This window comes from Mandrillus leucophaeus, unplaced genomic scaffold (genome assembly GCF_000951045.1).
Source record: "Mandrillus leucophaeus isolate KB7577 unplaced genomic scaffold, Mleu.le_1.0 Scaffold503, whole genome shotgun sequence".
Classification (NCBI taxonomy): domain Eukaryota; kingdom Metazoa; phylum Chordata; class Mammalia; order Primates; family Cercopithecidae; genus Mandrillus; species Mandrillus leucophaeus.
This window is the reverse complement of record NW_012105399.1, coordinates 303,843-329,628: the sequence shown is the minus strand read 5'-3', so window position 1 is coordinate 329,628 and position 25,786 is coordinate 303,843. Positions and strand designations below refer to the sequence as shown.

Below are 25,786 nucleotides of genomic sequence, written 5' to 3'. Positions count from 1 at the left end.
TTAAAGCAGGCCAAGGCTAGCAGACAGGCATGTAGAAGGAGAGGGGGTTATTAGGAGCCCACTCTCCAGAAGGGCAACCAGGTCTAGGGTTCAAAATCTGTTGCCAGGGAGGGGGAACAGGGGACACAGAAAACAACTCTGCAGGGTGCTAGCAGGCCAAAGCTGATGGGCAGATACACAGACAAATCCACGTACACAGAAGGAGTCAGAGAGTTAGTAACTCAGTTTCCAATAGGCCTGTGGCACCTTGGTGTCCTTAGCTAGGTGATCGCCAAACGGGCTGAGTCTGCAAGCTTACCAAGAGATTGCGTGGCCAAGGCAGAATGGCTCTGGCAACAATGCAAAAAGAGCAAGAAAAAAAAATCCACAGGACTCTGGAAGAAGGAAGACAAGCCCTCTATACTCAAAAAAATGAATATACATTGCATAGTAGTCTGAAAAATGGTCCCCCAAAGCCAATCCCTGGAACCTTAGCAATGGAGTGCCCTCTGTTGCTAAGCTTAACAATGCATTCACCATAAAGAAAAAATACTGAAAGAATCCTACCATTAACCAAGCAGGAAATGAAGAGATTTGAAGCTAAGAAGCAATAAAGGGATAACTGGCACAGCCTCTTAGAACCAAGAATTATCACTGTAGGCGCCCCACGAACTCCAGACTGATCTTGAAAGGCAACCATTTCCCCAATGTTGATGAGAAATACAGCTGGTATTAGCTATCAGAACATACTCTGTAAAGCCACTGCCCAAAAATCAATGTGATATAGAAATAGGTATTTATATAAGAATAGACACATAAATGCCACAAAAGAGAAAATCTTTAGTGAAAACTCATATGAAGTCTATACATAACAAAGATAATAGTTCAACTTCTTTGAGAAAAAGGTGGATTATCTAACAAGTGATCTTATAAGTTCATCTGTTAAAAAAAAAAGGGAAAGTGAAACATCATCTGACATTCTGTTCAAATATAAATTCCTCAAGAATCATTTTTTAAACTTTTTTTAAATTATTACTGTAATAATCATCTTGTAAAACATGTAGGCATTGGGAGACATTTCTAGTCAAGACCAGAAACCCAGAAGCAGGGGGTGGGAGGACAGTACAAAGAGAACTAAATATATAATTGAACATATAAAATGTTGTTTCACTAAAGGTATTATAAACAATTCTAAAATATATGTATGTCTATATAATACACGTGCACATATACATATATGTACATGAGGTTTGAAAATTATTAGAGGTATGTTTAAATGTGTGCACTATACCTATGCATATAGATAAATGTATTACATTTCCTAACTCTGGCTGTTGAAAAGAAGCTTAGAAGCAAGTTGCAAGGAGCATACTACTGACTAGATAGTGATCTCAGTAGCAGCTAGGGTCCGGATAGAAAATGAAATCCACACAGCAATTTGAACAGGGAGTCTTATAAAGAAGTATTAACTATTTACAAAGTATTAACTACTAAGAGGAAATAAAAGACAACTCTTATGAATGCCTAGGTTGAGGAGGAGAACCAAAGGAAATACCTGAAAGAGGTGCCTCCTCCCCAAAGCTAGAATTCAGATCTCATTGGAGGCAATGTGGCTGTAACCCACTGGTTGCCCCTGACATAGCTGTTCTAATATAATACTAGGAGGGTCAAACTTCATGGGCAAGGAACTACAGGCCGAGAATGGCAAGCAGGAAACTCTGCTGTGGTGCCAGCAGATCCAGGAAGTCAAGGAGCCACAGCCAGTAACTGACAACAAAACTTCCTAGGGGATGAGTACCACCAGGCATCCCACACATGCCACTGGCAACACAGAGCAAACAGGAACAGAAGCACACCAAAACCCTATTTCCTACAGTGTCCATCCAACACCTTCTACTGACTAAGCTCATCCATACCAGCTGGAAAAGGAGGTCTAACAAGGCAATGAAGGTTGGATTTGGAGCCAAAATACAATAAACTGAGAAGCAGCATAGTCTTTAACACCATTATCCACAAAAAGCAACCAGGGTTCCTTGAAGAAATGGCAGATTTCGGGGCAGGAGCAGAATAAACTCAAGAAGAGCACTGAACATCTTGTTATGCCTAAAAATAGTAAGTGCTGAAATAAAAAAAAAGAAAATAGGATGAGAGGAAGTTACAAGGACACAGAATCCAGCTTAAAAGGGCTCCTACTGATCAAAGCTGGGACAATTTGTGCATCAAAATAATTAAATGTATTAATGAATTCTAAACTACTAGGAAAAAAAAGATAAGTGAGTCCAGATCAATCAGGGATAGATGGACAGATTCATGGATACAATATATAGATATACAGATACAGATACACAGCTGTATAGATACAAAGAGAAACATAGATGCATAAACACAGACACAGATAAAGGGAGAAGGAAGGGTAATAGCAAGGTGGTGGAGTACAGGAATTGGAAAATCATTATTTTGTAACTATCATATAAACATTGGGTTAGGCAAGAATCATCAATGGATGCTAAATCCAGGAGATAATTTTGTAGAAGAGCAAGATGTTTTCATGACCTTACAAATGTCTCCCCAAAGGTTACTTATTAGCTTCAAGAAAGAAAAAAAAATGAATATACATTATATAGTAGTCTGAAAAATGGTCCCCCAAAGCCAATCCCTGGAACCTATAAATATTACTTTTGGAAAAAGAATCTGCAGATATGATGAAGGATTTCAAGATGCGGACATTATCCTGCATTTTCTGGATGGGCGCTAAATGTCTCACAATGTCCTTATAAGAAAATCAGAGGGAAGTTTCAAAAGAGGGAAATATGAAGATGGAGCAGAGTGAGGCTTGAAGTTGAGGGCCCTGAAGACTAAACTAATGCTGCCACAAGCCAAGGAATGTAGGCAGCTACCAAATGCTGAAAGAGGCAAGGAATAGTGTCTCTCCTCTGAAAAGAGGACATCCCCTGCCAACACCTTGATTTCAGCCCAGTGGTACCGATTTCAGACTTCTGGACTTCATAACTGTGAGAAAACAAATTTCCATTGTTTTATGCCACCAAGTGTATGACAATCTGTTACGGCAGCCGCAGGAAACTAACATAGTGGAAAACCTGGACAATACCTTGACCAAGTGACATAAATTCATATCACTAATGAGGGGCAGACAGACATCACGTGCCTTCAGATGAGATACTCTGAGGACACCTTTGTAGTATTCAGCCAAGAAGAATTCATAACCTAGAACAAAACATGAGAAAACATCAGAGAACCTAAAATGAGGATCACTCTCTTTAAAAGCGGGGAAAAGGATATGGATAGAGAGGGAGAAGGTATTCTTCAAAAATGCCAATATAGGCCGGGCGCAGTGGCTCACGTCTGTAATCCCAGCACTTTGGGAGGCCAAGGCGGGTGGATCACGAGGTCAGGAGATTGAGACCATCCTGGCTAACATGGTGAAACTCCGTCTCTACTAAAAATATAAAAAATTAGCCGGGCGCAGTGGCGGGCGCCTGTAGTTCCAGCTACTCAGGAGGCTGAGGCAGGAGAATGGCTTGAACCCGGGAGGCAGAGCTGGCAATGAGCCGAGATAGCGCCACTGCAGTCCTACCTGGGCAAAAGAGTGAGACTTCCATCGCAAAAAAAAAAAAAAAATGCCAATATAATGAAAAACAAAAAACAGCTATATTAACATTCCAGATTAGAGACTAAAGACAGCAACTAAGTAAAATACCAATCCTAGAATGGATCCTATACCAGAAAGAAGAAAAATGACATTAAAAGGTCAACTAACAAAATTGGAATACAGATGGTAAATTATAAAAATGTATTGTATCAATATTAAATTTACTCAAATTGATAACTGAACTGCAGAATATCCCTTTTCTTAGTGAAGAACTGAAGTGCTTAGGAGTAAAGGGACATGAAATTTGGAATATAATTTGGAATAACTCATTAAAAAATTATGGCCAGGTGTGGTGGCTCACACGTGTAATCCCAGCACTTAGGGAGGCTAAAGTGGGAGGATCACTTGAGCCCTGGAGGTCGAGGTGCAGTGAGCCATGACTGTGACACTGCACTCCAGCCTGGACAACAAAGTGAGACCCTGCCTCAAAAAAAGAGAAGTTAAAAATTTAAAACTTAAAATAATGTAAAATTATGTGCATATATTTTATATGTGTGTGCTGGGGGAGAGAGAGGAAGAGGGAGAGAGACAGGAGACAGAGGAAGAGAGGGAAAGGGAGAAAGGGAAGGAGAAAGAGAGAGACACCAGCAAATGATAAAGTAAATGGGATAAAAGCTTAACAATAAGTGAATCTGGTTGCAAAGTATACAGGGGTTCTTGTACTATTCTTCTTCTTGCAACTTTCTGTAAGTTTGAAACATCCCTCATCTCCACAGGCTGCCTGAGTGTTCTCACCATACAGCAACCAGTTTCCCCAAAACATGTAATGACACTTGGAGGCGAGGTGGGAGCATGAGCACACAAGATGGAAGCTACAGTCTTTTTTTATAACCTAATCCTGGAAGTGACATAACATCCCTTCTGCATATGCTACTAGTCATACAGACTAGTCCTGGTTCAATGTGGGAGGCGACTTCACAAGAACATAAATATCGGGAGACAGAGACCACTGGGGGCCATCTTGGAAGCTGGCCAACACAGACCACTCTTTGGCCCTCAAAGATTCACACTCCTCCCACATACAAGATCTCCTCACCCTCCTCCCAAGGTCCCCAAAAGTCTCATCCCATTATGGCAGCAATTCAAAGTCCAGGATCTCATCATGTAAGTCAGATGCATGTGTGATTGAGGTTCTTCAGGTGTCATTCCCTAGGAGGAGCCCCTTAAGTACAATCTTCCTAACCTGTGACACTATAGACAAGTTATCTCCCCTCTACCCACTCAATATACAACAGTGGGATAGGCATGGAATAACTGCTATAGACATTCCTATACAAAAAGGGGGGTACATGCAAGCCCCAAAGAAATCAATGGATCCATAGTAATTCTGAAATCCAGCAGGGCAAATGTTAGAAGTTTCTGATTAAGGCTCACAGGCTAGGAATAAATTCTCCAAGGCTATGGCTCTGCCCTCTGAGCTACTGGTTCCACCCTCTGAGTCATACCTCCTTTTCGATGAAAAAGAGCAAGGTGTGTGGCTTCATCGTTGTTTTTAGCCTTCCTGCCAGTAAAATTTGGGGGAGACGAAAGTCTCTCTGCATATATACTTTTAACTTTTTTGTGGGGGGGGGTCACCTATGACTCTTATTGGGGTTTACTCAATTAGACAAAAGTGATAGCCACAAATCTCAAGTTAAACCCTTCTGTAGCTTTGGCTTCTACTGAGCTGGCTGAGGCTTACTTCCACGAAGCCCTATTTGAGAGGATCTGCAAGGCACAACCTTAATCTCTACTGAGAGCATTTTGTCTGACTGAATCTTTCTGAGGTCTTAAGAAACATTTTAGTTCACACTGGGCTTCATCTTTAGGCCACATTTGCTCAGAAGTCATTTCTTAATTTTAGTACTCTCTGCTATCCAGAAAGATAGCATTTTCAAAACAAGTCCCAGGTCCTTTTCGTTTAACAATCCTTCCTTTAGTTTCTCTCTCCTTTCACATTTCACTATGAGCAGCAAGAAGCACCACAATATAAATACTCTGGGTGGAAATCTCTTCAGCTAGCTTACCCAGTTCATTTGGTACATTTTCAACTTTCCACATAACTGCAGGCAACAATGTTGCTAAACTTTCTGCAACTACATAAGAGGGATCTTCCCTTCAGTTTCCAGTAACACTTACCTAACTTCCTTGGGAATCCTCACTTGCAGTCTTACCAAATACCATGAGGCTCCAATTAATCACTTCTTTTTTTTTTTTTTTTTTTGAGACAGAGTCTTTCTCTGTCGCCCAGACTAGAGTGCAGTGACGCGATCTCGGCTCACTGTAAACTCCACCTCCCGGGTTCACGCCATTCTCGTGCCTCAGCCTCCCAAGTAGCTGGGACTACAGGCACCAGCCACTACACCCGGCTAATCTTATTTTTTTTTTTTTTTTTTTTTGTATTTTTAGTAGAGACGGGGTTTCACGATGTTAGCCAGGATGGTTTCAATCTCCTGACCTCGTGATCCGCCCGCCTCATCCCCCCAAAGTGCTGGGATTACAGGCATGAGCCACGGCGCCAGGCCCAATTAATCACTTCTTCAAGGTACTTCAGGCACTTATCAATACTCTCCTCAAAGTCCACAGCTCATTTCAAAACCACTCTCCACATTTTCAGTTTTGTTACAAAGTCTATTAAGTAGTTATTGCTGTGTAACATATTATCCCAAAACATGGTAGCCTACAACAAATATTTACTATCTCACTCAGTCTCTAAGGGTCAGAAATTCAAAAGTGGCTTGGCTGGGTGGCTCTAGCTCAGGCCTCTCATGAGATTGCTGTTAAGTGTCAGTCAACGCTGTAGTCATCTCGAAGTTCAACTGGGACTGGAGAATCTGCTCCTAAGTTCATTCACATGGCTGTGGCAGGTTTCATGCTTACTAGTTTTTGGCTGGAAGCCCCTGTTCCTCACCATGTGGGCCTCTTCATATGCTACCACAATGTTCTTACCATAGGAAAAGCTGGTAACCCTCAGAGCAAGTTATGAGAAAGAGAAAGGGAAAGGGAAAAAAACAAACAAACAAACAAACAAAAAAACACCTTAAGAGAGATGCCACAGTTTTTTATAAACAAATCTCAGGAATGAGATATATCATCACTTTTGCTATTGGTCACACAGACCAACCCTGGTACAATCTGGGAAGGTGCTATGGTTTAGATATGGTGTGTTTGACCCCACCAAGTCTCACGTTGAAATCTGATCCCCAATGTTCAAGGTGAGGCCTGGTGTGAGATGTTTGGATCATGGGAATGGATGTCTCATGACTGGCTTGCTGGTTCTCACTCTTAGTTCCCGTGAACTAAACCTGTTGGAAAAAGCCTGGCACCTCCTCCTCTCTCTCGTTTCCTTCTCTCACCATGTGGTGGCCTCTCATTCCCCTTCTGCCATGAGTGGAAGCAATCTGAGGCCCTTCCTAGATGCAGATGGAGGCCTCATGCATCTTTTACCTCCTGTAAAACCATGAGCCAAATAAACCTCTTTTCTTTAAAGTTACCCAGCCCCAGGTATTCCTTTGTAGCAACACTACACAGACTAAGACAGAAGGGAAGACACAAAGGTGTGAATACCAGGAGATGAGAATCATAGGAGGCCATCTTGGAGGCTGGCTATCACAAAAGGCATGGTCCAAATATTTAGCAAACTAAAATGTAGCATGATTTCAATTTCCTAATGTAGTATAAGGAAAACAGAGACTTCACTTACACATTTTTCTTATGTTGGCACAGTAATTGTAACTATCGAAACTTGCAGAACAAAAAGTAATTGTGGTACACTACCTGACTTTATAATGAACAATATTTGCTCTGTCATAATAACATTATAAGGCGGGGTGCAGTGGCTCATGCTTATAATCCCAGCACTTAGGAAGACTGAGGCAGGAGGATTGCCTGAGCACAGGTGTTAAAGACCAGCCTGGGCAATATGGTGAAAACCTGTTGCTACAAAAATTACAAAAATTAGACTGGCATGGTGGCACGTGCCTGTAGTCCCAGCTTCTCGGGGGGCTGAGGTGGAAGGAGATGGAGGCTGTGTGATCGCACCACTGCACTCCACCCAGGGTGACAGAGTGAGACTCTGTCTCAAAAAATAATAATGTTATAAATGAAGTTTATTAAATTCCAGCTTTGAGAATTATTCTATACATTACAAGCTTAATTATAACCAATAAAGAGAATATAAATATCACCACCTTTGACAAATGTTAAAATATAAGTATAGATTTCAAATGTTAAGTGGGGAAGAGAGCTGAAGGGGTAGGAGGAAGATCAAAATGCTATTAGAATCATCTTAGACAAATGATACTGTCCACAGTTACGGAACGAGAAATAAAGTCAACAGAAGAACTAAAAACATTATGTAATAATACAGAGAAACAGGGTAAACAAGCTAAATACCCACCAGAGTAGTGAGTCAATAGATATGTAAAAGTTGTTAAATCAAGAAAAAATGGGCCAGGCGAGGTGGCTCACACCTGTAATCCCAGCACTTTGGGAGGCCAAGGAGGCCGGACCACCTGAGGTCAGGAGTTCGAGACCAGCCTGCCCAACACGGCAAAACTCCGTCTCTACTAAAAATACAAAAAATTAGCTGGGTGTGGTGGCAGGTGCCTGTAATTCCAGCTACTTGGGAGGCTGAGGCAGGAGAATCGCTTGAACCCAGGAGGCAGAGGTTGCAGTGAGCCGAGATCACTCCACTGCACTCCATTTCGGGTGACAAGAGCAAAATTCCATCTTTAAAAAAAAAAGAAAAGAAAAAATGGTATAGGCTTATTACAGATACAGAAATAAGTACTTGAAAAACAAAAAACAGGATTAAAATTCAGTTATGTCTAGAAGCAAAACTGGGTGGAGGGAAGGAGCAGGAAACTTGTTTTTATTGTACATTCTTCAATACTACCTTTGTTTTGTGTTTTGTTTTTATTTTACTTAGCCACATGCCTCTTTAAAAGTTATCTGCCAGGCGCAGTGGATCACACCTGTAATCCCAGCACTTTGGGAGGCTGAGGTAGGCAGATCACTTAAGCCCAGGAGTTCAAGACCAGCCTGGGAAACGTGGTGAAACCCCATTTCTACAAAAATAGAAAAATTAGCCAGGCATGGTGATGTGCGCCTATACTCCCAGCTACCTGGGAAGCCAAGGTAGGAGAATCACCTGAGCCCAGGAAGTCAAGGCTACAGTGAGCAAGATCACATCACTGTACTCCAGCCTGGGTGACAGAGTAATACTCTGTCTCAAATAATAATAATAATAATAATAACTTAAAAGTTTTTCCAATGCATAAAGGACAATGATGTTACAATTATTTAAAACAACGAGGCAATATGCATCAAAAGTCTCAAAAATATGCAGACCCCTTGAATGAGTAATTCTCCTCCCAGGAATTCACCCTACTGTACACCAGCACAGTAATGTATGAATAAGAATATTAACTGTGGTGTTATTTATAACAGCAAAAGGCCAAAAGTAATATACCAGTAGAAGATTGGTTAATAAATCAGTTCAAAAACTGGAATACTATGTACATATTAAAATTAGTAATGTAGATCTTTTTATTGACATGAAAAGACAATCATAATATACTGTCATATAAAAAAGAAAGAAAAAATATATATATTGTTATATAAAACCAGGTTACAAAATCATACATAGCAAGATTCCATTTTTGAGGTTTCTATACATAGATGGGTAAAAAGGCATACACATATTCATAAGCACAAAAATACACCACACACATACACTCACAGTCTAGAATAATATGCCAAAATATTATACTATCTAGGAGATGATATTATTGTTGAATTTCTTTCTATTTAAGTTTTAAGTATTTTTCTGCACCATCTGAGTTATTTGCATATACTACTTTCATAACCTGAAAAAAAATTGTCTAGTTTGAAAAATAAATGTGCATATACATTGACTCTGCAATTCCATATGCAGAAATTGGTTGCAAAAAGTAATAGGATAAAAAGTTCTGGCTCATGCCTGTAATCCCAGCACTTTGGGAGGCCAAGGCAGGCGGACCAGTTAAGGTGAGGAGGTCAGTTTCACCATGCCTGGCCAACATGGTGAAACCTCATGTCTACTAAAAATACAAAAATGAGCTGGGTGTGGTGGCAGGTGCCTGTAATCCCAACTACTCGGGAGGCTGAGGCAGGAGAATCACTTGAACCCAGGAGGTTGAGGTTGCAGTGAGCCAAGATCACATCACTGCACTCCAGCCTAGGTGACAGAACAAGACTCCATTTCAAAATAAAAAAATTCTGTCCATATAAGAACATTTACATTAGAGTTATAGAAAAAAAACACATGAATATTCTATATTCCCAGTCAAAATCCAGACGGGACAGAAACTACACAAATTATTTTGACACACAAAATTTAATATAAAAAACTGTTACCTAGGTATTTGAAAACTGATGAGGCAAAAAAAAAAAAAAATAAGAATACTAAGGTATCAAAAAGAAGTTGCAAGAAGCAAATACTAGAAAACCATACCATTCATACTATAAGCAAGGTGTCAGGGAAACATATAAAATGAGACAATTTTAAAAAAAGAAAGAATTTTAAAACTAATAAGAACAATTGAATATCACCTTTTCTTATGTTCCTACAGGGTTATTTGGTTGGTTGGAACTGAAGTTGTTTTGTTTCACAGATGGGAAGAGTAAATATATTCTGGGTACACAAAACTATAACAAGAACAAGAAAAGACAATTTCAAGTGCTTGCTGAACAATATGAATTATCTCAATAAGCAAAGGGGCTTCTGACTTCACAGTGTAGTTATGTTAGAGTTCAGTATATATACAAAATTAATTATCACTTTTTTAAATTACAATTTCAAAATAATCACTTACCAAACACTATTCCTTTAGCAAATGGAGGAAACAATTCTGAATGTCGGAATAAGTTTTTGTGAATTTGCCATAGTTCTTTGTGTAGTTTCTTAAAATCACTGTATCTCTTCCACACAATTATCTAAAGAGAGAAAAAAAATTAAACGTGTATCTCACAATCATTTAGGCTCAGATATCTGAACAACAAATAATCTTTTCATTAAAGTATTCAAAATTGTCATGCAAAGGCAAACACATGTCCTAACCAATATGATTAACAGACTGAAATTAACTAATAGTATTTGCTTTAAAAATATAAGGCAGATTTCTGCTGACCAGGGGCACGAAAAAAATAAAGTAAAAATATATTACATGTAAAGTGGCAATTCTTCCTCAAACTATTCTGTTTTGGTTTCAAATTTTCATTTTAAACAAGTATGGTTTTATTCACACTGGAAAAATATTCAACCCAATATGGAGAAGATGTATTCTATATAAAATGTCACTTCATCTGCTCAAAAACCAATTACAATTGGCCTACAAATGAGTTAGATGTCAAAACATGTATTCTTTCTCAAAATAATACATTTATAAAGATAAAACAATTAATTTAGCCAATTTTTAAACAAAAGTACATACTCAGTATTTGCCTAAAAGGATAAACTGAGTAACACTGAAGAAATAGCTATGCAGTAAGCAATTGACGTGGACTTTCATGTCGTAAATCTTAATTTACACTAGTAATAAGATGTCTGCAGGCAAGCTGAATCCTGACCAGAACATCATTAAAATTAGTATATTTTAAAAAACAAAACAAAACAATCACCTAGATTAGACAACATGTAAAAGTGTGTTTTCCTTCATTAGTCTGAATTATTATTTAACCTTACTCAGATTATATTTTTAAAAAACAAAAAACTTTGTAAAGAAAAAGGATTTGAAACATGGCCTTGATATCACAGATTCAGCCCTCAATCTCTAGAAAATAGGGTAAAATTGAGTTTTAAATCCCATTACTTCAGATACTGGGGTCTTTACTTCTGAAAAGCTTAATCATCTCAGTTCTAACAAACTTTTCTAACAAGTTTTTCATGTACAATAGAGTATAAGGCTAATGAGCAAATAACAGGTCAAGCAGGTAACCAGGTGTGATTTAAGAGATTCTTGCCAAAAAACCTACTCTCTGCATGTATAAAATTCTTCAGCAAACTTTTTCATGCTGCCAAAAATTCTACCTTAATGTTTATTGTTTTTAATACAGTTATAATCCTAGGAGGCTAGGCAGACTATAATATGAATTCATTTTTCAAAAACTGCTTCCTCCTGATGCTTCCCTTGTATTCATTTACTCAACAACAAAAAGAGTCACCAAAACAAATATTTCTATGGCCCTACTTTCCACTAAGCATCATATTGTCACAAAGTATTAAGACAAGGGAAATACAGGCCCTGTCTTCAAACAGTTCACAGCCTAGTTAGGAAGAATAAGCCAACACATCATAAAACAACAACATCATAAGATGGCTTGAAAAATGCTGAGAGGGGCAGCTCAAGAGTGCTGCAGATGTAGTACCTAAATCAGCCTTGTATGTCTGAAAAGCCTTCACAAAAATTACTACCTTAGAGAGTCCTGAAGGGAAGTGGTCAGTAGACTGACAAAAATAAAAAAAAAAAAGGGGAGGGGGAGCGAACTGGGGGTGAAGTTTCTAAAAGGAGAGTGAGATGTCAAGTATATATTACTAAATGAAGGCAATTAATTTAGGCAATTTTTAAACAAAAGTACATACTCAGTATTTGCCTAAAATGATAAATAAACTGAAGAACACTGAAGAATAAATAGCTGTGTAGCAAGTTTTGCTACAGAATGGTGGTGCCATGCCCTGAAGTGAACAGCAAGGAAGCAGCAGCCGTTCCGAGGCAAGAAAGAGGTTCAATTTTCAACACATTTAACTTAGGAGTTCGTGAGGGAGCTGCCTGGAGCTATTCAATGAGACAGACAGGTTTAGGGTTGAAGAGCAAGAACTGAGCAGGACCTATTAACCCGTAGATTAAAAGATCAGTAGCAGATAGGCAGTAATCACTCAGGAAAGGTTTCTCAGCATGTGCAATGAGACGTGAGGATTCCAACAATGACATGATGGGAACAAAAAATTGTTATTTTTATATTTTTAAAATATATCAAATTACAATCATACTACATTGCCAAGGAATTAAAGGAGAAATGGTTGATGGGCTTATGTAAGCAGTACCTTACGTAAAGTAAATGTCATTATAAACTGGACATTACATAAGGTTAAGGTCATTATGACCTGGACATGAAAGTTATTCAAAAGACTGTAGCTCATGGAAACAATTAGATTTGCAGATAAATTTTTTATTCTAGTTAAGGTCTTTTTTAAATACTGCAAGAGAAACGTAAGGAGCAAAATTCAACAATTTAATCATGATAATTATTAAAATACCATGGTATATGAACCAGTAGATAGTCTGTCAGAGCAAGAATTAGAACCCCCAAATGAGAATCTGTGTTTCTTCACCATGCCCTAATTTATTCACTCTCATATTCCTTCTTCTCAACCCTATGGCTGCAGAACCAAAATACCTAACAGCATCGCAAAATGTCACATCCACTGCCTCCTTGTCTTCTTACTCCTTCTGAGTTTCGAAGTTTCCAGAAATCTTCAAAATACAAAAGTGAACAAAAGTATACTTCTACTACAACAGCAAGTACTGATGTTCATATCTGGACCACACAAAGTCCTCAAAGACACATATAGAAATTATTTTCTCTAATTAATGTTCAGTACTTTCCCATCGGGAAAAATAGGTCTATAACACCTATTTCTTTACTGAACCAAGTCTCCACAAATTCCTTATTTATTAAAATCACTCTGAAGAAAATGTCTCAATGATATATTAATTCAGTGATAACCATATAAAAAATACAAATTTAATAAAAGCTTAATTTTCATTAAAAACATTCCCTTAAATATTTTTTACATAAATGTTTCCTTTTCAGATAATTACACTTAATAACACCAAAAACCTTTTAGATTCCTGTATTTTACAGAACCACCAATTGAATTAACTTTGTCCTCTTCACTCTCGCATAGTATTAATATTTAAAATTTGCTGGATTATCTCTTCTTACAATCAACAGCACTACCATACTATTTGCTAACGAATTTTCTTTTCCCTCTTTTCAAGAGCCTTTCCTTTCCCTTGATATATTTCATTGATATATAAGTGTGTACTTATTTTCTAAAATGATTTTTTCTCACGCTTGTAATCACAGCATTTTGGGAGGCCGAGATCACCTGAGGTCAGCAGTTTGAGACCAGTCTGGCCAACATGGTAAAACCCCGTCTCTACTAAAAATACAAAAATCAGCCAGGCATGGTGGCGGGGCCTTTAGTCCCAGCGCTTCAGGAGGCTGAGGCAGGAGAATCACTTGAGCCTGGGAGGCAGAGGTTGCAGTGAGCCAAGATCACCCTACTGCACTCCAGCCTGGGTGACAGAGTGAGACTCCATCTCAAGAAATAAATAAATAAAAATAATAAATAAATAATAAAACTATTTTTTTAAAAAAGATTTAAAAGTTAGAGATTTCTGACATAATACATAGAAAGTCCTATTTCAGTTCTTTTCCTTCCCCAAATTTCACCAGTGAAATACCCTACCTGTAGAAAGAAACAGGTGTAGGTTAATTTGTTTAAAAAAGGGTGAGGGGGAGCAAAACCATCTCTTCTTCACTTTTCTGCTGTCTATTCATGTTCTACACAATCTACTGAATGAGAGGCCACAGACTGTTCAGCATTCTTAGGAAGAAAACACTGATATGTGGTGGCATGTGCCAAGGTATAGATAAAAGAAAAACAACAAAATTTCTCCCATTTCATAAGGCTAGTGTATTACTAGCCCTACATTTGGTTGAACTATCAGTACATCTAGTCCTCACTAGCCCTTGTGAAGCCTTACTATAGTCTAAAGCAGTAACACATGAATAAGTTAATGGAGAGGGAAAGTGAAAGGAAGTGAAAAACAAACTCCACGTGGTGAATTCCTCTCCCAAATGAGAATTCCAATGTTTAAATACACTAAATGGGAAACTAAAAAAAGTGCTGTTATAATTTCAAGATTATTCTATATTTTCAGAAGCCAACTAAATAGAAGACTTTTAAAAATTTATACCACTTCTAACAAAGAACCATGCAATTGTCTAACTAAAAGACACTTACAAGAGTTTTCTGATGAAAGGTTCACCAACAGTTGTTATTATAAAAGAGTTTTCCCGAAAAAAGGACTAAGAAAATGGCAGAGAGTATGTTCATGGATAGGTTGGTTCAGGATTCTCCCTGGAAAATGGGAACATCAAGCTACAAACTACAGCACAGCAATCAGACAATGCATTCAAAGGAAATACACCCATTTTCAATTTTACGAGTTGTAAACTAGAAATCTAAAGAATAGTTCACACTCATCAATTGATACAAGACAGAAAAGTACTTTAATCAACAGTGCAAACTACTTTCACTGCTACATATATATATACATATATATATATATATATATTTCTTTCAAAATAACAATATCACAATATTCTTCCTGTTTCCTGATGGAGAAGGAATTGTCTTAAAACCCATCAGGAAAATTCAGGAAAATCGTATTAAATCTTTTCTTTTTATTTATTTATTTATTTATTTATTTATTTATTTTTTGAGACAGAATCTTGCTCTGTCACTCAGGCTGGAGTACAGAGGTGCGATCTCAGCTCACTGCAACCTTTGCCTCCCAGGTTCAAGCAATTCTCCTGCCTCAGCCTCCCAAGTAGCTGGGATTACAGGCACCTGCCACCATGCCCAGCTAATTTTTGTATAAAAATATATCTGTTTTAAATCATAGGACAAAAACTATGAAATCAGACATAGCCAGAAATGATAACGTATAAAATGTAAATATTATCGGCCAGGCGCGGTGGCTCACACTTGTAACGCCAGCACTTTGGGAGGCCAAGGTGGGTAGATCACGAGGTCAGGAGATCAAGACCATCCTGGCTAACATGGTGTAAACCCTGTCTCTACTAAAAATACAAAAAATTAGCCGGGCGTGATGGCGGGCGCCTGTAGTCCCAGCTACCTGGGAGGCTGATGCAGGAGAACGGTGTGAACCCAGGAGGTGAAGCTTGCAGTGATCGTGCCACTGCACTCCAGCCTGGGTGATATAGTGAGACTCCGTCTCAAAAAAAAAAAAAAAAGAAAAACAAAAAAAAAACATTAAATATTATCTAAACCTCGGGCCACACACTCATACCAACCAGTACCAAACAGTCACCTTAAATGTATGAATCAAGCCAGGTATTTTCTGTAGAGTAGTGAGACCTGTGGCTAAACAGAAAGAACCTACCACCCAAAGACATTCATATTTAATTGTGGGGAAAAAAAAAAAAACACTGTTGCAGAATCAGCACTGTAAACTTAAAGTATCTGTTTTAAACACATTAGGGAAGGGGAAAAAATTCCAATATATTTCCTTCTAGTCTCAGTGAAAATGAGCAGGGACTAAAATGAAAGTAAATCAAGAAACATTCAATGCAGCAAGTTCCTCGGTAAGGATTCCTAAAGATGTACAACAAGTGCAAAGTAAATACAAATAGAGAATTCCACAATTTTAAGCAAAACATAACAGGTTGGTATCACTATAGAAAGAAGGAAAAAATGCATAGAAGAATCTGCAAAAGTACTAACTTAAAAAGTTTTAAAAAAAGAAACATCTATGCCTAAAGCAGTTTTCCAAGATGTCAACATGTCAATTCAACATAAAAGTGAAAGTAGTTGGAGACCCATAATTTACTGTTAGAATCTTTAAAATAAGTATTAGTTACCAAATACTTTTTATCACACAGGCATTATGATCTTGAAATGGGTAAATAGGGACCCGTGAGTGATACTGACATCTTGTAAACACCAGTTACCAGAACAATTATCACTTAGTAAACAGCACCATAATTCATTAAATTCTTATTTATATAACTTAACACCTACTAAAACTTAACACTTTAGTAGGTCTCAAATAGGACACTTTAGCTACTGTTTTGTGAACTGAAGACAATCCTCACACAAACATATAAAGACTGATGTACAGGCCGGGCACAGTGGCTCACATTTGTAATCCCAGCACTTTGGGAGGCCAAGCGGGTGGATCACCTGAGGTCAGGGGTTCGAGAACAACCTGGCCAACATGGTGAAACCCCATCTCTACTAAAAATACAAAAATAGCTGGGCGTGGTGGCAGATGCCTGTAATCCCAGCTACTCAGGAGGCTGAGGCAGGAGAATCACTTGAACCTGGGAGGTGGAGGTTGCAGTGAGCCGAGATCGCGCCACTGCACTCCAGCCTGAGCAACAAGAGCGAAACTCCGTCTCAGAAAAAAAGAGACTGATGTATAAATGATTCAGGTGATTTTCTCAAAAAAGCATTTAGTTAAATTTTTATCAAATACATAAAATAAAATCTGCATATAAATGTTACCTCCTGGACATCCTCTGGATTTCTTCGAGAAACAACCTAAAACAAAACATACATAGAAATCTCTAATCATTATCAAAATTTAAGATTCCATATTTGTATAATTAACCTGCAATAGTATTTGTATGAAAAATTCAATTTACTTTAAAAAAAAAAAAAAAACTATATCATTTATCCAAAACTCAGCTATATAATAACTTCACTATCTGAAATACATACTGTGAAATCAAGTTACCTCCCTTAGGCTACATATGTTAAGTTTGGCCTAAAAGTTTCTCTGTACATAATGAACAGAGAAACAGATATGTAAATAGATGTGTAAAAAGACAGTAACCTACTCTGGTGCCAATCACCAAGTTTTGGCCGAAGGGGGCCAAGTGTTTGAACGGTGTTCAAATAAGGCAAATGTTTAGTTGGAACGAATGCAGCTGTTTCAGTTTCGGTTTCTGTACATCACTTTCCTTTTTCTGTTCATAAATTTTCCACCACGTGGCTGTGCTGGAGTCTCTCTGGACCTACACTGACTGAGGAGACTGACCAATTTGTGACTCATTCTTTGCTCAATTAAACTCTTTAAATTTAATTTGGCTAAAAATGTTATTTTAACAATACTAAAAATTAAGCAAAAAAGCAGCTAAAAGTAAGTCCACATGCTAAAGTTCATATATTCACTATATTCTTCAAGAAAAAGTGTCCGGCCTTTACTCTTAATTAACATAATTCTAACAAGCTTGTTTACATCTCCCCTTCCCAGCAAGCCTACATACAAATTAGAAGCATAAAAAGCAGCTGCATTTGGGCAAAGTGTACAAGGAATCTCTCTACATTATTTCTTACAACTGTATATGAATCTACAATTAGCACAATAAAAATTTCAATTAAAAAAAAAGCAGCTACAATGCTCAGACACACCATGTGAAAAGTATGAGAAGTAATTACTGGCTGCCTAATGATGAAGAAAACAAAAGTAATATAAATTATTTACAAATATTCAGGGACAAATAATCCTTCTATCAATACTCCCTAAGCAAAGAGGAAAACAGGAGATTCTTTCAGACTTCTCTGATCACAAAGGCCAAAAAGTCTAACACCAGGTAAAAAGATTTTTTTCACAAAACTTTTGAAAAGGCTAGGTGTTTAAATCATCAAACAGCATCCTAAACTAGGAAAATCTCAGATTATATAACACAGTACCATCCATGTAAGTGTCAAATTAACAGATTTGAAGCTACAATGGTGTATCTTGCAAAAATAAACAAAAAGATAAATCGGGCTTTTCTGCCTATGGAGTAGCCATTCTTTATTCCCTTACTTTCTTAATAAACTTGCTTTCACTTTAAAAAAAATTTTTAAAAAAGATAAATCAAACATGCATTAAAATGGTTGCCTATGAGTGTGACGAAGAAAAGGTCTTTGATAGCCAATGACAATACACCACGAACTAGGGATTAGAATCCATTCAGCACCACCCCTAAAGTCCAAAACAAGAACAAAAAATGGAGGATTTACACTCAGACAAACCTTGGTTCAAATTACAGTTCCTCCACTTACAGGTTTGATCTCATCTATGAAATGGAGATAATACTAACTGCCTGGCCTGGCTGTTGTGAATAACAAATAAGAACATAGCAAGAACTCTATAATTTAAAAGTTTCCTCTGTCCCCTACCAGACAGGTTAACCATTGTAAAAGGTCCCACCTAAGAATTCCGGAGAACAAGTATCTTGCACTCTATTCTCCAACTTTCAGAATATATAAAGTTGGTGAAATCTTGTAGCAATTTTCATTAATTTATACAACACTGCTATGCAATAGAACTTTCTGTGATAATGGAAAAAAATGTTCTCTATTTGCAGTGTTCAACACCGCCACGACTAGCCATATGTGTGTGGCTACTGAGCCCATGAAATATGGCTACTTTGAGAAACTACATTAATTTTATTTCATTTAAATTAATTCAAAAAAAACTTTTTTTTAAAGAGACAGGGTCTCACTCTCTCACCCAGGCTACAGTGCCATGGCAGGATCACAGCTCACTGCAGCCTCAAACTCCTGGACTCAACTGATCCTCCCACCTCAGCCTCTTGTGTAGCTGGAACTACAGGCACACAACACCACAGTTGGCATACACACGCTTACACACACACACATTTTTTTTTTTTTTTTGGTAGAGATGGGGGTCTGCCTATGTTGCCCAGGCTGGTCTCAAATTCCTGGGCTCAAGCAATCCTCCCACCTCAGCCTCCCACAGTGCTAGGATTATAGGTGTGAGCCACTGCAGGCCTTAATTTAAATTTAAATCAAAATAGCTACATGTGGTTAATGGCTACCAAATTAGACAACACAGATTTAATATTAGAGACTACAACAGGTAACTAACAACTATATATTATTCAAATATTTGATTTTAACTATTACTTTCAAATATCAGCCTGTCCCCTCACACACACCTTCCTAAAAGTATAGTATTTCACATAGTATGGCTAATTTTGCTTCTTATAAGCATTTCTTTCTTTTTTTTTTTTTTGAGACAGAGTCTCACTCTGTCGCCCAAGCTGGAGTGCAGTGGTGTGATCTCAGCTCACTGCAACCTCCTTCTCCTGTGTTCAAGCGATTCTCCCGCCTCAGCCTCCCAAGTAGCTAGGACTACAGGTATGTGCCACCATGCCCAGCTAATTTTTGTATTTTTAGTAGAGACAGGGTTTCCCCATGTTGGCCAGGATGGTCTTGATCTCTTGTCCTCATGATCCACCTGCTTCAGCCTCCCAAAGTGCTGGGATTATAGGCGTGAGCCACTGTGCCCCGCCGTTTCCTTACATTTTTATGAAATGTATTGAGAAGAAAAGTATGGATAACCAATCCACTAATAATCCACCCACCAAAAATAACAAATGATCATTCACAGCAAGATCTATTCAAATGTACTTAAAATTTCACAATTTATGTTTTTCTCAATTTAATACATTTCCTGAATTTATAAATATATTAAGGTATCTTAACTATTTTAAATAATCTTCCTTAATAGAAGCAAATGATCTTTTTGAGACGGAAGAACTTATTTCTTAGTTTGGCGTACATATTAGAAGTATCGCATTTTGGGTGTTCTTCAGATGAGCCAGTCCTGGAAATCAAATACATGTGTACTGCACAAACAAAAACACATTAGCCATCCCCTAACAACAGCCATAATATTAAAACCATCTTATCAGAAATAACAAATTTGATTACTTCTCAGCTGTCCGCTTAGTGGTTTACATACATCTATGTGCTGGATTACATCGGTGAGCAAGTCCCCTCCTTCCTGGAGTTCACAATCTAGTGGTACACGGTGGTGGGGTGGGAGGGAAGTGCAGAGCGGAGGAGGGTGTATTTCCCAAATGTATTTCCATACCTCAGGGAACAGTAGTGTGCTAAGCAACAGATTGGGAAACACTTCATCCTAGATCCTTCCCATGACACTGCATCCTCCCTCTGCAGAGCAAAGTGGCATCCCAAAAGCAGTCAACCAGTCATGGTTTAGTGATGTAAGACTTTTAATGATCTTCTTGATAATAAAAGTGAAACTGACCCAACAGTCCCATGGACAGGTTTTTTTGGATAAACATGGAAACTGACCCTTCTGGTATTAAAGCTTGAAACTTAACACTTGTTTTATCAGAGTTACCTTCAGGAAAGGGCCTTCAGGCTTCTCAAAAAGTATTAACATTGTGAACCCCGAAAATCTGAGACAGGTCTTAGTTAATTTAGAAAGTTTATTTTGCCAAGGTTGAGGATCTGCACCCATAACACAGCCTCAGGAGATCCTGACAATATGTGCCCAAGGTGGTAGGGGCACAGCTTGATTTTATACATTTTAGGGAGACATAAGACATGAATAAATATGTGTAAGATAGGCACTGGTTCAGTCCAGAAAGGTGGGACAACTCAAGGTGAACGTGGGACAACTCGACGTAGGGAGGGAGCTCTCAGGTCACAGGTAGGTAAAAGACAAATGGCTGTATTCTTTTGAGTCTCTGATGAGTCTCTCCAAATGAGGCAATCTGGTATGTATTAATTGTTATCTCAGTGAGCCGAGGGGTGAATTTGAAGAGAATGGGAGGCAGGTTGGCCCTAAGCAGTTCCCAACTTGACTTTTACCTTTAGCTTAGTGATTTGGGGGCCCCAAGATTTATTTTCCTTTTACAGCATCAAATGAACTGAAATTCACCACATCACTGCATCCAAACAATGAGATGCCAGACCTCTCATCCGTCACGATGGCTTCCTTAACCCTCCATAGTTCCTGTTTTCTCATACATAATCACATTTCCTCCCTGCTATATAAACTCCTAATTTTAGTCAGTCAGGGAAATGGATCTGAACATCTCCTTGGCTGCAGCACCTGATTAAAGCCGGCTTCCTTAGCAATACTCATTGTCTCAGAGATTGCTTGCTGTGTGACAAGCAGCAGGACCTAGACGGAACCCCTGTGTTTCGGTAACAAAAGTAACTCATGATTATTAAGCAATATACGGAAAATCAAAGTTGAAGTGTAACTATCTAAGTGAAGGTCTTTAATTTTAGGCTTACAAAAGGAACTACTCTGTGCCCACCAAATACTTCACAAAGAAGGAGGAAATTTAGACAGGGTTTGGAAAATCAAAGCAAAAGCTACTCAGGTATTACCTGACAAGCCTAAAGCTTAATGAAAATTGTGTCTTAAAAGTACAGGGTTATACTTTCCTGATTCTCCTCTTTCCTCTCTGGTGCTTTTGCTTCTCTTTTGCAGGTTATTCTTCATCCTTCTGCCCCCTAGTATTCTGTGAGCACTCCAAGAATCAGCTTTAAGCTCTTGTATTTCAGCCTCCTTTTTATTATTAACAGTCTGTATTTGTGCTAATACTGTTCAAGGCACTGTGCTAGGCATAGGGAAAACTTGACTTTGTACATTTACATTTGCAAAGAATTTTATATTAATGAATCACTTCATTTTCTCAACAACCTATGAGTTAGGCAGGAGTAGTTATTATGACTTCCCCTTTTACAGATAAGAAAACAAGGTGGTTCAGAGTCCTGTCTAAAGTCACATGGCTATTCACCTTCAAAGTCAGAATGAGATCCTCGACTGTCTGACTCCTGGTCTAGTGCTCTTTCCACTATATTACACTGCCTCCCTCTATTTATCTGTGGTATTTTCAGCAATAATGAAGTTTACTTATTTCCATAAAATTCCATCACCATTAGGTTTTTGTTTATTTCACCTATTCATTCAACACATATTAGTGCCTACTCTGCTGCCAGGTACTGCAGTACAATGGAGAATATACTAGGTCTGATTCTTATGCAACTGCATTATAAAAATACAATCACTTCCCAAATACATTATCAACTTCAACCACTTAGTACCCCACTATTAGGGATTCAGTATTCCCAAATGCGTCATCTCATTTAAATACTTTACAAATGTGTTCCCCAAAATGCAAACCAAAACCACAAAATGGTTAGGATAATGTGAATTGAGTGCAAACATCCATGAGTAACAATTCTTTCTGTGTAATTATCTTCCGTGACTGAAAAGTTAATGAAAAATAAGAATATCAATCAGAAATCAGAGGGAAGAATATAACCATACTGACAATGAATAAAACTGAGTTAGCACTCAGTAATTTTTCTCTGGAAAAATTTCAAGAGAGTTTGTCATAAAGTTCAACCAATAAAGTCCACAAAAGTTGGAATTTAAAACAGTGATTGTTTTCATTAAAAGTTCACAAAGGGCCGGGCGTGGTGGTTCAAGCCTATAATCCCAGCACTTTGGGAGGCTGAGGTGGGTGGATCACGAGGTCAGGGGTTCAAGACCAGCCTGTCCAAGATGGTGAAATCCCATCTCTACTAAAAATACAAAACTTAGCCAGGCGTGGTGGTGGGTGCCTGTAGTCCCAGCTACTCGGGAGGCTGAGGCAGGAGAATGGCCTGAACCTGGGAGGCGGAGCTTGCAGTGAGCTGAGATCACACCACTGCACTCCAGCCTGGGCAAAAGAGCGAGACTCCATCTCAAAAAAAGAAAAGTTCACAAAGGCCGGGCACGGTGGCTCGTGCCTGTAATCTCAGCACTTTGGGAGGCCAAGGTGGGAGGATCACCTGAAGTCAGGAGTTTGAGATCAGCCTGATCAACATGGTGAAACCCCATCTCTACTAAAAATACAAAAATTAGCTAGGTGTTGCAGCATCCGTCTATAATCCCAGCTACTAGGGAGACTGAGGCAGGAGAATCGCTTGAACCCGGAAGGTGGAGGTTGCAGTGAGCTGAGATCGTACCATTGCACTCCAGCCTGGGCAACAAGGACGAAACTCTGTCTCAAAAAAAAAAAAAGTTCACAAATTTGGCCAGGCCCAGTGGCTCACGCCTATAATCCCAACATTCTGGGAGGCCAAGGCAGGTGGATGACCTGAGGTCACAAGTTCAAGACTAGCCGGGCCAACAAGGTGAAACCCTGCCTCTACCGAAAATATAAAAATGAGCCAGGTGCGGTGGCATGCACCTGTAGTCCCAACTACCCAGGAGGCTGAGGCACTAGAACTGTTCAAACCAGAGAGGTGGAGGTTGCAGAGAGCCAAGATCACGCCACTGCACTCCAGCCTGGGTGACAGTAAAACTCCGTCCCAAAATAAATAAATAAAAATAAAAATAAAGTTCACAAATTTCCACTGCAAGCATTAACTGCCACTGACTCAGTTAGTACTATGTATCTTGAAAAGCTTCTTGCTTTTTAGAAATTTATCACCAAGTCATCTTAAAAAGTATTACCTTACCCTCTACTAAAAATACAAAAAATTTTTTAAAAGTATTACCCAACAGCAGTGCTTCACAAACCATGTTACATGGAATACCAGTATTCTTTAAAATCAGTGATCTCACAGGAAGGGCTTAATAATCAATTCAGTTTACCTCTGTTTAAGAAGGGAATGTTGTTTACAGAATAATTCTTCAAACCTTTAATACACTAATACGCCTAGTAAATCCCCAAAAGGAAGATACATAGTATTTCCCAAAGACATCTAGCCAATAAACTTTTTATTTTTATGTTATTTATTATTATTATCATCCTCATTATTTATTTAGTACAACACCTACTAAAATTTGAAGCACTAGAGAAATACTACCACAATTTTTGTAGGTCCATCTGCCTATGTTCATGAACAGCAAATTATGAATTTAGAAAAACAATGTCTCACAGCAAAAGTAACTGTCTCTTATTGTGCTAAGAAATTAAATACTCTACTTTATTCAATAATCACAACCACCATGCTTGGTAAGATGAAATAACCAAAGACCTAGAAAATAGACTCAATCAAATAACAGAGGCAGGACCAGATCTCACAACTCCATGACTCCTAAGTGCTCTCTCTAGAACATAAGTCAATTGGCTCTCCTCAAGATTAAAATTCCAAGTATTCAGGTAATATTCCTGACAAAATATCTCTGACAAAATGCCTATAGGCATTACAGTTAGGTAAACCCTGTGTCTTATAAGTCAACTAAAATACAGAAATTGAAGAACCACTTTGGAAAAGCAGAAAAAAAAAACAAGGGGCTTGGAACTAAAATGAATGGGGTCTTAATAATGGTGTTGGCACTGCCCATGAACTGCTTGTTCTGCCAGCTCAGTACTAAATCAAAGTAAAATAAAAGACCCAAAGTCAGCCCCCTTGCCTATTCTGAAAACAAAGATCAGACTTTGAGGCTTGGCCTAAGTCAGTTCCGTAACAATCAACAGGTCACATTGTCACTGGGTCTCTGAAATCGTTTCCAGTATGCTAACTTATTCTATCTACTTCTTAATAAATATCTCCAGGTTTCCTTAAAAGTCAGGTCAAAAGCACTGTCTTGGCCAGGTGCGGTGGCTCACCTGTAATCCCAGCACCTTGGGAGGCCGAGGCTGGCGGATCACAAGGTCAAGAGATCGAGACCATCCTGGCCAACACGGTGAAATCCTGTCTCTACTAAAAATACAAAAATTAGCTGGGTGTGGTGGGGCGTGCCTGCAGTCCCAGCTGCTGGGGAGGCTGAGGCAGGAGAATGGCTTGAACCCGGGAGGTGGAGGTTGCAGTGAGCCGAGATCACACCGCTGTACTCCAGCCTGGCGACAGAACGAGACTCCGTCCCAAAAAAAAAAAAAAAAAAAAAGATTCAAAAGCACTCTCTTATCTGATTACCACTATCACCATAACGATGATTAGAAATCACTCTGTTAACTCAGACATATACAAAAAGCTGTATGCTTTGTTAAGATTAACAAATAATAGCTACAGGTGGAATATCCTTTTTCCAAAATGCATGAGACAAGAATTGTTTCAGATTAGGGATTTTTTTTTTTGGATTTTGGAATATTTGCACATACATGAAATATATTGGGGATATGACCCAAGGCTAAACACAAAATTTATTTGTTTCATATATACTTTTATATACATAGCCCAAAAGTAATTTTATACAGTATTTTTAATAATTGTTTGCATGACTACAACCTATCACATGATGTCAAGTGTGAAATTTTACATTTGTAGCATCATTTTGACACTCAAAAAGTTTCAGATTTTGGAGCAGTTTGGATTTCAAACTTTCAGAATAGGGATTCTCAACCTGTACTAGAAAACAAAACTACAAAAATTATTCAATCTTATAATATTTCCTAGGAAAAAAAAAGATAAAACAAGCCCCTTTAGAAACCAGTATTGATAAGAAGTTAAATATAAAATTTAAGAAGCTACTTTCATGAGCAAAGTATTGTAATCAAGTCTTCTGAGGGCTACTTCACTAT

At 38.3% G+C, this 25,786-nt stretch overlaps 1 protein-coding gene across 5 annotated transcripts in view; it reads right to left on the bottom strand.

Annotated features, from left to right (window-relative positions):
- The window catches only part of RPS6KC1 (ribosomal protein S6 kinase, 52kDa, polypeptide 1), a 211,512-nt gene that overhangs the window by 175,407 nt on the left and 10,319 nt on the right, over positions 1-25,786 (bottom strand). For 2 of the 5 annotated variants that reach the window (XM_011996155.1, XM_011996152.1), the window contains exons 2-3: positions 16,992-17,027; positions 10,486-10,606 (exon numbers count right to left, since the gene is read on the bottom strand). Coding sequence is in view for 2 of the 5 variants with exons in the window: in XM_011996152.1 (XP_011851542.1) it covers positions 10,486-10,606; positions 16,992-17,027 (157 nt within the window). In the remaining 3 variants the exon portion in view is untranslated. Of the gene's footprint in view, positions 1-10,485; positions 10,607-14,702; positions 14,820-16,991; positions 17,028-25,786 lie in introns of all 5 variants that reach the window. The other 3 variants (XM_011996156.1, XM_011996154.1, XM_011996153.1) reach the window with 3 other exon arrangements.